At 46.6% G+C, this 14,246-nt stretch overlaps 1 protein-coding gene across 1 annotated transcript in view; it reads left to right on the forward strand.

The window, feature by feature from the left end:
- kif26ba (kinesin family member 26Ba) overlaps window positions 1-14,246 on the forward strand; it is a 254,658-nt gene that overhangs the window by 203,993 nt on the left and 36,419 nt on the right. Inside the window, exons 8-10 of the mRNA XM_055639279.1 lie at window positions 207-469; window positions 1,931-2,114; window positions 3,160-3,319. Of these exons, the coding sequence (XP_055495254.1) occupies window positions 207-469; window positions 1,931-2,114; window positions 3,160-3,319 (607 nt within the window). The remainder of the gene's footprint in view (window positions 1-206; window positions 470-1,930; window positions 2,115-3,159; window positions 3,320-14,246) is intronic.

Below are 14,246 nucleotides of genomic sequence, written 5' to 3' on the forward strand. Positions count from 1 at the left end.
TACTGGCAGTTGCATTTTACTGAAATTCAGCTTCATTAAGGTCAATGGGACCAATTCTGGACAGGGTATAGAACTTTGCCACTGAAATATTTTGTACTTAGCATAAGGGAGTGAGGGTGAATTTTGACCTCTGGAGCTGTGTGTGAGATTGTTGTTCCATCCAGTGTTGTCATTTGAGCTCAGTCTTTTGTTTTGTGACATGCCAGGGAAGTCCTACACCATGATTGGGAGAGATGACTCCGTGCAGAACCTGGGCATCATCCCCTGCGCCATCTCCTGGCTTTTCAAACTGATTAATGAGAGGAAGGAGAAGACAGGAGCTCGATTCTCTGTCCGGGTCTCGGCAGTCGAAGTCTGGGGGAAGGAAGAAAACCTGAAGGATCTGCTGTCTGAGGTGGCTACAGGCAGTCTGCAGGACGGCCAGTCTCCAGGAGTCTACCTTTGTGAGGACCCGATCTGTGGAATGCAGGTATGAGGATTCAAGAGGGCCGTTGGCTCTTCTTACTCACTGCCCAGGACCTTTTTAAAGATTTTTTATCTAGCAAGAACTTTTCCTTCAAAGTTGAGATGTGGGCAGTATCACAGTTGGTGTCACACAGTGTCGTCAATCTGCCACGGGAGGGTGTTGATGCCAAGTCCTGGATGTAGGTTCTCGCTGACACAGAAGGCCATTTAGATCAGGATACAACTCAATGCCCTTCCCCTGCCCTCCCACTCATATACTGCCTGGCCGTGGCGATGTATCGCTGTTGCCGTAACTTTTTGACAGGAAATCTGCCAATCTGGAACACTTGTGACTTTGTTCATGCAGATTCTCCAGACTGTTAAATTAATTGATTGATTGATTGAAAGATACAGGATGGAAGCAGCCATTCGTACACGTTCTATGTTATCCTACTTTCGCATCCACCCCATACAGCCATTTACTGAGCTAATTAACCTACAAACCTAGACATATGTGAGATGTGGAGGAAACCGGAGCACCCGGAGGCAACCCATGCAGTCACAGGGTGAACGTGCAAGTTCCACACAGCCAGCAGCCAAGGTCAGGATCAAATGCAGTTCACTGCATGTGAGGCAACATCTCCATCAGCTACGCTACAGTGCCACCCACAGCATTATTATCACCCAAAACATTTTTATCTCACCTTTCCTCTTCATGTTATTTAATAATAGTGCGATAAATCTTCTATTGGACTGTGAGTTTATAGAGAGAGGGCAATTGAGCTCTGGTGAAATTTAAAGTAAAGAAAAGAGATAGAAACATAGAAAATAGATGCGGGAGTAGGCCATTCAGTCCTTTGAGCCATCTCCACCATTCAAAATGATCATGGCTGATCATCCAAAATTAGTACCGTGTTCCTGCTTTCTCCCCATATCCTTTGATTCCATTAGCCTTAAGAACTATATCTAACTCTCTCTTGAAATCATCAAATTAATTGGCCTCCACTGTCTGGCAGAGAATTCCACAGATTCACAACTCTCTGGCTGAAAAAGTTTTTCCTCATCTCAGTCCAAAATGGCCTATCCCTTATTCTTAAACTGTGACCCCTGGTTTTGGACTTCCCCCAACATCGGGAACATTTTTCCTGCACCTAACCTGTCCAACCCCTTAAGAAGTTTAGATGTTTCTATCAGATCCTCTCTCATCCTAAATTACAATACAATATTTTTTCCATATCATTTGAACCTCAGTGAGGCTCAAACGAAACTCAGTTTCCACAGCCATACAAACAAAGACAATTGGGTGAATGGGAGGCCATCATCACTGAAGCATACAATATTCTTACAAGGTTAACACAGTCCCATGTATGGCTCTGCGTCAGAATTTTGTTTCATAACTCTCCTTGTTGTGCTGTGGAAATGCTGCACAAGTGCTCACATGTGTAACGCTGGTTGCCTCTGGTGCGTGTCTGTGCTTTGTCGGCAGCTCCAGAATCAGAGCGAGCTCCGCGCACCCACGGCAGAAAAGGCAGCCTTCTTCCTGGACGCCGCCATCGCTTCCCGCCGGAGCAGCCGGTCCGAGTGCGACGAGGAGGAGCTGCGCAACTCCCACATGCTCTTCACCCTGCACATCTACCAGTACCGCATGGAGAAGAGCGGCAAGGCCGGAAGTGAGCAGACTGCCTCGTGTCCTCCCGTGTCCACAACCCTCGGCCAGCCGCACCACAGGGGCATGGCATCTCACCAGAATAACTCCTCCACTCCCCTGTGCTATCTCTCCATCCTGGGGCCCCAATCATCAGTGCTCAGGATGAGGAAGGTTGGGTATTTTCCCCCTTCTGGGCCCAAATAAAGGGAAGAGCTGTGCTCTCAAAGCAGTTGTTGGTGGCTGGTTTGTGGTTGATGATGGTGATTGTCCTTCACTAATTGCCCTGCGCAGGTCTGGCTGTTTTTATAACAAAGCGGCTTTGTACAGCCCTCTCCACAGCAGGAGGTGCAGAGTGGATTCTAGTTGCATTATACTGGGAATGGGGATGGGTAAATATTAGACGCATACAGCGTGGAAATGACTCTCAGCCCCGTGAGTCCAACCTACCATCGAACATTAATCTGCACTGGTCCCTTTTTTAATTATCCCTGCATTTCCACCATTTCCGATCAAACTCTACACCTACCCACACAAGGGGTAATTTACAGGCTGCGATTGACCCACTGACCAACAAGTCATTGGGATGTGGTAGGAAACTGGAGCACTTGCAGGAAACCCATGCTCGAATCAAATGATGCATTTGTGCCAATAACTTGTCAATAACATGGCAGCACAGTGTGCAATACCCTCGATAGATTTACTTGCATGTTCCTACAAGGCTCCTTGGTTTTGGATTGTACTCATTATTCAAATCGTTACACATCAACCCATGGTAATAATATCACCAGCGCAGTTAGGACAGTACCAATTGCATGTTGTGTGTTCAGCTTCTGGTCCATGTTTGTGTGTCGTTTTGGAAGTAAATGTTCTATTCTGTTTTCTGTCTGCAGCTGTATCACTGTTCCCATCTGTGGGAAAGGCTGATGTTCTGCAGTGTTGTGCCATTGATCAATGCTTTGTCAGCATCTGTGGGCTTAACGAGGAGCCAGGCTTGCGGGAGAGTTACTCCATTGATGGCCATGGAACAGCTGACTGATCTGATCCCTTTTATCCTCTTCTGCCGGCAGTGTCAGGAGGTCGGAGCCGCTTACACCTCATTGACCTGGGAAGCTGCGTCAAAGTGCTGAGCAAAAGTCGGGAGGGAGGTTCCGGGCTCTGCCTCTCCCTGTCTGCACTGGGAAATGTCATCCTGGCTCTGGTCAACGGCACCAAGCACATCCCCTACAAGTAAGCACTGGCTGCAACTGAGTCTGCATGAATTTGTGCGTGTATCTGTTTGTGCATTAGTACTTGAGTGTATATTTGTTATCAGCATTAGTGTGTGAGTGCGTGTAAGGTTCTCTGTAGAGTATGGAGTCACAGAGCTGTACAACACAGAAGCAGGCCTTTCGGCCCATCATGTCCATGCTGTCTGTAGCACACACCGACATCGCATCAGTAGGCAGAGTATGAAAAACTTAGGCAAGTGATATCCATTTTAGAGTTCTACAAGAAGCATTTGAGCAAAATAGCATTATTGATTAGAGTTTAGGGAAATGCAAATTGAGTGAAATATCCCTGCAGCATATCAATCTAAACATCAATTGTCTTTTCTCGCTAAAAACACATTGCATTTGATAATAGGCACGCCACCACTGTTGATGTTAGTCCTTCTAGTAAACAAAACCGTGATCTCAACTAAAGCCTTCCTCTCAGTTACTTTGTGGATTCCTATAGAGAATAAAGGAGTTGATGCAGTGATCTGAGTGTCATGTGAAGGTTCAGTCACTGAAGTGAATGAAAACAAAGTGATGATTATCTTTCACCCGACCTGGCACAGCAGACCTGTCTGATGAGAGTTTGAAGTCAGCGCTACTTTGAAGCTATGCTTATTCTTCACTCATGGGTAATGGGTAACCAGAGCCATTCAAAGACTTCATTGCAAGCTTAATGCCAAATGTGTTACCTGACCTCTCCCTTCAGTCACTGGTGACCTGGGCCTAGCACAGGAGTGGATACTCATCAAGAAAGTCAACATTGGCAGACTATTCAACAACAGAGCCATCACGTTTATACTCTTCCTTCACATCCCCTGTGTGGCATTCTCCACTTCGGGTCAGTCAGTCTACAATGCAAGAAGATGTTTTTATCGACGCATTATCTGTCATAGCACCAGAAAGTCCCAATGCGGTTTGCTGCCAGTTTGATGACTTTGATGGGTGGTCACTCTCTTGACACAGGAAGTTCAGGAGAGGGAATAAAAACCACTGGACCAGCTGGCATCAACCTGGCACTGGATTCTGACAAGGTCATTCCCACACTATTGATGGGTGGATTGCCATATCAGAAGAGAATGAGTAAAGTGGACCTGAATTCACCAGTCGAGAAGGAGGGATCACATTGAAACAGTGCATTTTTAAAGGGCTTGGCAGATTGGATGCAGTGCAGCAGTCCCTCAGTATTGCACTGATCTGTCAATGCTGATTACTGGGTTAAGACCCTGGAGTGGGACTTGGACCTAATGATTTCTGATTTTAAATGTTATCGGCTCTGCTTTGAGGTGACCTGGAGGTTTCATCACAAGACCACCTGGATCCAGCCAGCCAGATATTACACTGCACGCCAAAGGCTTCCATCACTGTAGCAGTCCATGTTCCACCACTTCGTGGAGCTCCTGCGCTCAGTCCAGGGGAATGATTGCGCTTCTAGATGCCTGCCAGCTACATTCACCATCCTGATCCCACTCCGACCTCTCTGTCTGTAGCCTCCTGCACGGTTATGAGACCCAACACAAGCTCAAGCAACAACACCTGCTGGGCATGTTGTAGCCTTAAGGGCTCGTATTGAATTCTCAAACTTTAGATTATACACTTTTTATTCATGTGTATATATAAGAACGTCTCTTCATGTCTTCCGGTTTTCTCCCCTCTCAGTGTAAAGTCTGTCCTGCCCTGCATGTTCCAGAGCACCAGAACCAACTACAGTAACAACTAATCACACAGCCAATACTTGATCCCACCTGACACGTTTCACTCTGTTAGACACACTTCCGTTGTTCCACCCACATTACGTTAAAGTCGAGCAACTTGTTTCTATTTTTCTCACATCTGATGAAATGTGTTTCTCTTTCCACAGATGCAGCCTAAATTGCTTTATTTTTCATGCATTTTCCATTTTCTGCTTTCTATATCACTTGACCAAGTTTCTCTTCCTCTACTTGTATACAATGGCCTTGCAGCCTGCCCCACCTCCTTATCATTAAAACACATTAAGGACCTGTCCCACTTGGCCGTCATCTGCGCGCCATTTATGCGACCTGGATAGTGTGGGTAGCGCGGGACAGGCGCATGGAGTGGCGTGGAAGAGTGTGGAGTTGTGCGCGGTATCACACAGCGCTCCAGGATTTCGTTCTGGACGAAATCTTCGCGCGCCACCAGCCTGTGGAGTAAATGACAGGCAAGTGGAACACCCTGGCGCGACACAACGTCTCACCTCCAACAGCAGCAGAAGCAGGCAAGCGATCGCCAAGCTCGGCCTGGGCTCCGGAACCGCCCCCACACCTACTCCTTGAGCGGGGCCAAGATGATTGGGGATAGACACAAAATGCAAGAGTAACTCAGCAGGTCCGGCAGCATCTCTGGAGAGAAGCAATGGGTGACGTTTCGGGTCGAGACCCTTCTTCAGACTGAAGAAGGGTCTCGACCCGAAACATCACCCATTCCTTTCCCATGCCGGTCGCGACCATAGTGTCTAACCATTGAAAAATAACGCGACCGTTTTGCATCATCTCTCTTGGGACAGGCACACTGACCTAAAAGTTTAATCTACTGGCAACTGCAGTATTTAGCCATTTCCACTCATCCTATCGCAGACATTTCCCTTTTTCCATGTATCGCGACCATAGCTTCAACCATTGAAAAATAATTTGTATATCTCTCTTTCTCTCTTTTTTACCCAGTTCTGATGGAGGGTGCCTGATTAGAAATGTTAACCATTTACCTTTCCACAAATAGTGCCTGACCTGCTGAGTGTTTCTGTTTTTGTTCTGTTGGCTAATCCTTGATGTTGGCCATGGAACAACTCTTAACTGTCAGCCTTGCAGCAATAATTTTCCCATCACCGTTATTTTTACTGTAGACAAAACAAATGTCCTAAAAGATAAAGTGGAAAGGACGCAACAGTGAATTTTGTGCTGTAGTTGGTGTTAACAGAGTCCGGGAGATTAGTATTTAATCCCCAGTGACTCCGTTATAGTCATGGGAAAAGATAGGGAGCCCTGCCAAATTACCAGGACATTGTCGCTGACCAAGTAGGTTGAGACGTAGAGGTGTTGTGATAGTGCTGGGCTCCACCATTAATGTGTCTCTCTGTGACTCGGTGGTCATTTCCAAGTGACCTTAATTATAATGGAAAACGCCCATGGGAATTAGCAATTACATGGCTAAGGAGTTCCAAGAGCTGGTAATTCCAGAACAAAGGATCGCAGTGATGCTGCTGTTATGTTTCATTGCCGTGCAAAATGGATCAATGAATGTTGGTCAGAAATGAAAGGGAAGGATTTTATGATGTCAGCAGATGGCCGGGGTTGCTGCCGATCACTGCTGGTGTAAGCGTGTGCATCACCTGCCTGCCCTGCTGAAAGCACACCAGGGTTTTGTATATCAAATAGGAATGAGAATGACAGAGTTTCCTGCTTTTTAAATCTGCCAACCCGATACTGTAATGCAAGATGACACCACTTGAGAGCTCTATGGATTTGGATCAGAGCAAGAGTAGGCTACAGGATGCTTTGTCATCTCCAGAACACTTTTATCTCAGGAAGGGACTGAACAGCTTTGAACTGGCACTTCCACTGTGCTTCAAGTAAACTTTATTTGAGCCATTGGATCATACATCATTAAACTCACTTTGATCATTGGGGAAACCTGGGCACCAGAGCCTAATCTCCGATTGTCTAAGTCAGTGGAAGAGAAAGTATTGTTGGAGGAGGAAACCTGGTGCCAGTTGGTAGTGCAGGTACTTTGTTCCTCTGGACTCATCATTCGAGAACCACAGCAGAGACTTGGCCAGAACAGCCCTGCAGACTATGCTAGGAGATGTGATTGGATTGGAGAATATCCCTTGAATGTTACAAATAATCCACACAAAGTGGTGGTCCTCTTTACTATAGTAATTACTAGCTGTAATTCTGTCTAGCTGTGATTCTGTCGCTTGAAGGTTTGTTGTGTCACTTCCCCCACAGTTTTCCACCATCAGAATACAGCAGAGCTTAGTCATACAGTTAGTTACATAGTTAGACCCCTCTGTATTCTGAGGAGTCCTCTGTATTCCGATAATATTCACTCACTCGTCTTTCCAAGTTAGCATAGGGGGGTAACCACACTCTTCACAATGGGCATGTGAGAGAGAGATGGAATTGAAAGCAAAGCCCTTCACTACCATCGCTGAGAGGTGCGAGTAGGAAAATCTTCTCACCCCGAATGCATCCTCCAGGCATCATGAAGGCCAGACAGCGAGAAAGTGCATTGGGCTCCTTGCAAAATGGAACAAAGGTTCCTGGTACAGTAATGTTCTCAGAGATAGAAAACTAAAATGTGTTAGTTTTACATTAAAACCCAATGTTGTGTGGTAGAAACTCTGCACTGGCTAAACTCACAAACGCCATGAGTTGAATATCCTCCCGTTTCTTGGTGGTATTCAAACTCGCATCTCTGGATCAATGGCCAAGATCTATGGCTGTTAGTCCAATAACGTAATCCTTGCTCTATCTGTGTTACTGGACCCATGTTACAGTATTGAGGTTACTGGACCAATGTTGCCGTGTTATAAGGTCATAGAGATAGGAGTAGAATTAGGCCATTTGGCCCATCAAGTCTACTCTGCCATTCAATCATGGCTGATCTATCTCTTCCTCCTAACCCCATTCTCCTGCCTTCTTCCCATAACCTCTGACACCTGTACTAATCAAAAATCTATCTATCTCTGCCTTACAAATATCCACTGACTTGGCCTCTGTGGTAAAGAATTTCATAGATTCACCACCCTCTGATTAAAGAAATGTATCCATCTCCTGCCTAAAATAACCCTTTAATTCTGAGGCTGATGTAATCTAGTCCTAGACTCTCCCACTAGTGTTGAGTAGAAACAAGGAACTGCAGATGCTGCTTTACAAAAGGAAAATACACAAATTGCTGGAATAACTCAGCGGGTCAGGCAACATCCTTGGAGAAAACATGGAGAGGTGATGTTTCGGGTTGGGATCCTTCTTCAGACAGATGTTCAAGTTTTCTAGGGATGCTACCAACCTGCAGAGCAACTCCAGCAGTTTGTGCCTTTTGTTTTACTATATTGAGGTTACAAGACCAATTATATTATTTTGTGGTTACAAGACCCACGTTCCTAGACCTAGAGTTACTGAACCCATTACACTTTGAGTGTGGTTGGAATCTGGAACTCATTGATGAGGGGCTAATACTCTGCAAAAGATTTAAGAACTTGAAACACCATGGCTTAGAATTAGTGTAGATTGGTGTTGCTAGCTGGAACATTTAAGTGCTACCCGACTCAATTACTCTTAATTGTTGTACATTGCTTTAGATTACCAAAGAAATGCCCTGGAAATGCAACTCTTTTTAAATAATATGCTCAGTTGGATATAAAACTTCAACCAGGCACAAAAGTCAGCGTGGTGCTGTTATAACTGAAGTTGTTGTTTATTTACTTTGGACAAGCCATCTGTCTCAGGTTGGTGCCTTCCCCTAATGGTAGTTATTGGTTGCTTTACCGGCTCTGTAAAAGAGAAGGGACCTTAACCAAAGGGGATGTTTATGAAAACACAGATCAAGGGCTATTTCATTCATCTTGTATCCTGTTTCTCATTCACAGCCAGCGAGCTCCGCACTGGGTTGTGCTGTTAGACTGCCTGCTCTCACCTCCTTATTGGACTCATTTTGATGTTTAACAGTTTCCTGTGCAGTATTTACAGGGCCTAATATAGGGCCTTCCAGAATGGAGGCGAGTGAGATGGTAGCGGTTAAGGTAGAACAATGTCAGCTGTTTTCCAACACAGTTTACTAACGCTCTCTCACAAAAAAAACATATAAAAAGATATTGGGGCAGAAGTCATAGAGTCTTACAGCATGGAAACAGGCCTTTTGGCCTAACTTTCCCACACTGACCAACATGTTCTATCTACACTAATGCCACCTGTCTGCGTTTGGCTCATATCCCTATAAACCAGTCCTGTCCATGTACTTGTTTAAATGTGTCTTAAACATTGCACTAGTACCTGGCTCAACCTCCTCCTCCGGCAGCTCGTTCCATACACCCAACGCCCTTTGTGTGAAAAAGTTACTGGCCAGGTCCCTATTGTAGCTTTCCCCGCTCAGCTTATCCTATGGTCCTCTGGTTCTCGATTCCCCTACTCTAGGCAAGAGGCTCCGTGTGTCTACCTGATCTGTCCCTCTCATGATTTTGTATACCTCTGTGAGTCTGATGAAAGAGATGAGGTTTGAAGGAGAAATTACGGAGAAGTGTAAGGAGGAAATTCTGGTGCACATGAACGGGAGACTTGGCTGCCGGTGTAGGTGTGATTACAACAAGACATTGGCTTCATCAGTGCAGTAGTCACCACAATGCAATCAAGGTGCATTGGCTGCAAAACCATATAACCCCTGGGAGAGGCCAGAGAAGAGGTGGAACACCCAGGCCAAAAGTATTTTCTCCTTCAAACCTCATTCGGAGTGGCGGCGCGGCTCTGGCTGCAGCGGCTTACCGGCGGTCCCGTTGTCTTTGTGTTTTTTATGTTGTTTATTTTGTTTGGTTAGTTTAGTTTTTTGGTTTTAGCTTGTGTTTTGGGGGGGGGGGGTTGAAACGGGGTTTGCAGTCTCTCTCTGCGGGGGAATACGACCTTTTTGTCGTATTCCCCTTCTCTGCCTCCGTCTGCGCTGAGGCCTAATGGAGCTGACGACCTCGAGGCTCCGGAGGCAGAGCCCGCCAGGACTCGCTCTGAGCTCGCTCCCGTGAGGGTGGTCCGGCTCAGGGCTGGAAGAGGTTGGGACGCTCCCGTGAGGGCGGCCAGCCCGAGGGTGGAACGAGGCTCCTGTCGGAGCGGCCGAGCTCGGGAAGGTGCGGCGCTGGCAGCCCGAGGGAGGTTCGGCGCCCAAGTCAGGGCGGCCCAGCCCGGGGAAGAAGCGACGCCCAAGTCGGGGCGGCCCGGTCCGGGGGGAGAAGCGACGCCCAAGTCGGGGCAGCCCGGTCCGGGGGGAGAAGCGACGCCCAAGTCGGGGCGGCACGGTCCGGGGGAGGTTCGGCGCCCAAGTCGGGGCGGCCCAGCCCGAGGGAGAAGCGACGCCCAAGTCGGGGGGGCACGGTCCGGGGGAGGTTCGGCGCCCAAGTCGGGGCGGCCCAGCCCGAGGCTGAAGACGACACAGTACTCACGTGAGGGTGGCTGGGACGGTGTTCTGGCGGCGGTGGCCTGAGTCCGGGGTTCGGCCGCGGGCCAGCAGCTGCTTCTGCAGGACTGGTGGGCGGCAGCTTCAACCACCCCGGGCCGCGTTGTTTGAGCCGCGGGACTGTTCTTAACATCGCCCGCAGGAGGCGGGGGTGGGGGTATCGCCCCAGCGCAGAGGGAGAAGAGGAGGGAAGAGACTGCGACCTAAGACTTTTGCCTCCATCACAGTGAGGAGATGCTGGGTGGACTCACTGTGGTGGATGTTAATGTGTGTTTATTGTTGTTTTATTGTATGGTATTATATGTATGACTGCTGCAATTTCGTTCAGATTTCAGTCTGAATGACAATAAAAGGCTATCTAACAATTTGAGAACTTCCTGATCCATAGCCCTCTAAACCCTTCCTATCCATATATCCGTCCAAGAGTTTTTTTATGTCATAATTGTATCTGCTTCTGTAAATTCCTTTGGCAACTCATTTCAGACACAGATTACATCTGAGTGAACAGACTGCTCCCGAGATCTTTCTTAAATATCTCCTCCCTCATCTTAAGTCTCCGTCTAGTTGTAGAATTGTCTATCATAGGAAAAAGACTGTTCACTTTTATCAATGGCTCTCATGGTCTTATACACATCAATAAGGTCACTCCTCAGCCTCTTAAACACCAAAGAAAAAATCCCGGCCTTTCCAACCTCTCCCTATAATTCTAGCCCAGACACTCAGCTACCATTCTGGTGAATCTCTTCCGCATGCTTTCCAAATTCATGACTGCCTACTGGGTGACCAGAACTGCACACAGTACTCCAAGTGTCGTCTCACCAATAACTTGTACAGCTGCGTCATGAGGTCCTAACTTTTGCATTATTTTCACAATGCCGAATGTCACCCTCACCACACCATCACTTGACTCGCTATTTTTAGGGAACCAAGATTCAAGATTCAAGAGAGTTTATTATCTGATAGGACAATGAAATTCTTCAGCACAACAGAACAAAGTAGGCATGACTACAGAACAGATCAGTGTGTCCATATACCATTATATAAATATATACACACACGAATAAATAAACGGATAAAGTTCAAATAAACAGATAATGGGCTATTAATGTTCAGAGTTTTGTCCGAGCCAAGTTTAATAGCCTGATGGCTGTGGGGAAGTAGCTATTCCTGAACCTTGTCGTTGCAGTCTTCAGGCTCCTGTACCTTCTACCTGAAGGTAGTGGGGAGATGAGTGTGTGGCCAGGATGATGTGGGTCCTTGGTAATACTGCCAGCCTTTTTGAGGCAGCGACTGCGATAGATCCCCTCGATGGAAGGGAGGTCAGAGCCGATGATGGACTGGGCAGTGTTTACTACTTTTTGTAGTCTTTTCCTCTCCAGGGCGCTCAAATTGCCAAACCAAGCCATGATGCAACCGGTCAGCATGCTCTATACTGTGCACCTGTAGAAGTTAGAGCCCTCCATGGCAAACTGACTCTCCGTAATCTTCTCAGGAAGTAGAAGCGCTGATGTGCTTTCTTAATAATTGCATCAGTGTTCTCGGACCAGGAAAGATCGTCAGAGATGTGCACGTCCAGGAATTTGAAGCTCTTGACCCTTTCAACCATCATTGATATAAACGGGACTGTGGGTCCCCATCCTACTCCTTCCAAAGTCCACAATCAGTTCCTTGGTTTTGCTGATGTTGAGGGCCAGGTTATTGATGTTGAGGACCATGCACCTGTACTCCCAGATCTCCCTTTTCTGCAACACTCTCTGGGGGTCCACCATTTACTGTGAAAGTCCTGTGCTGGTATGATATTCCAAAGTGCAGCAACTTACAGCTGCTAGATCTAAATTCCATTTGCTATTCCTTTGCCCTCTTTCCCAACTGATCATGATCCTTTTCCAAACTTAGATATCTTTCCTCATTATCAACTAAACCACCATTTTGTTGTCATCAGCAAAGTTACCAGTAACGTTAACTATATTGTCATCCAGATCAGTCTGCAGCTCCATCCCACACATAACTCTACCATTTAATGCATATAACAAACAGTATGTCAGTCAGCAGGACAGAAACAGTGGTTAAAGAACAAGATATGGTCAGAGGGCATGTTCGTTAGCACAATGGGGCAAGAGGACGTGTTGATCAGATCCTATCTCCTCAGATCCTGGTGAACTTCTACCGCTGCACCATCGAGAGCATCCTTACCAACTGCATCACAGTATGGTATGACAACTGCTCTGTCTCCGACCGGAAGGCATTGCAGAGGGTGGTGAAAATTGCTCAACGCATCACCGGTTCCTCGCTCCCCTCCATTGAGTCTGTCCAAAGCAAGCGCTGTCTGCGGAGGGCGCTCAGCATCGCGAAGGACTGCTCTCACCCCAACCATGGACTGTTTACCCTCCTACCATCCGGGAGGCGCTACAGGTCTCTCCGTTGCCGAACCAGCAGGTCCAGGAACAGCTTCTTTCCGGCGGCTGTTCACTCTACTCAACAACGTACCTCGGTGACTGCCAATCCCCACCCCCCCCCCCCAGACACTTATTATTATTTATTCAAATTGTTTGCTATGTCGCTCTTCCAGGGAGATGCTAAATGCATTTTGTTGTCTCTGTACTGTACACTGACAATGACAATTAAAATTGAATCTGAATCTGAATCTGAATCAGGAGGATAGGGCCAGTAGTCAGAAGGGATATTAACAAGTTTGGAGAAATGGTTGAAATCGACTGAGATACTTGCAATGGAAAAAAAGTTTGTGGAAATATTTGGTGGTTAGAGATTAAATTGGTCGCAGTAGATTGGTCCGGAGATCCATGTACATCTGCAGTTCCTTCCTACATATTTAAGTTTGAAACTACACACCAATTGTTCCAAGGAAAGCTCAGAAACTAGACACTAGCTGTTTATTAATCAGCGTTCCATTCAATGTGGAAAGATCTTGTAGGCAGCAGATGTACGTCTATGAGAGTGACTGCAGACCCACGTGAAACAAATCAGCTGGAAATAAACAAACTTCAGGCATGACAAGAAGCCTTGTACATTTGAGAAAATTGCAAAATACTTGTGACATTGAGAGAGCTTTATGATTGGTATTTCTGCCAAAATAACTTGTGGAAGTGCACAAGGATATACGGATGTGAGTGGAGTGAATCTGGTATTGAGTGTGTCCCTGTCTGTTTGCTGCTGGTAACCACACATGTCTAGATGCAACAGAAAGACTGCATAGTCTCAGTGTTTAATGTGTACTTGAAATATGTCCAAATATTGAACTGTTCCATGAAATTCAAGCAATATTCTAAATGGTGTGTTTTTGGTCTGAGGTCACTGTTACATTGTGGATTCACGGAGACATACAACACGACCTTTGGCCATCCAAGTCATTCAGCATGCAATAAAAAACGAATGCTACTCGCTAATTCCATTTTATTCTCCCCACATTCCCATCAACCTGCCCAAATTCTACCATCATGTATACACTGAGGCAATTTACAGCGTCAAATTACCCAACCAACCCACATGTTTGTGGGATGTGGGAGACACCCCAGTGGGAGAACATGCAAACTCCACTCAGTCAGTCAGGATTGAATCCGGGCCACTGGCGCTGTGAGGCATGGATTCTACATGCTATGCCACTGTGCAAATCCTTCAGCCTCAGCTTCTTCTCAATCTAGCAGGCCGACTGCAAGGATCCACATTACCAGGAATTACAGGGTCCAATATAGAGTCAGACCTTT

The sequence above is a fragment of the Leucoraja erinacea genome, chromosome 8 (assembly GCF_028641065.1).
Source record: "Leucoraja erinacea ecotype New England chromosome 8, Leri_hhj_1, whole genome shotgun sequence".
Lineage (NCBI taxonomy): Eukaryota > Metazoa > Chordata > Chondrichthyes > Rajiformes > Rajidae > Leucoraja > Leucoraja erinaceus.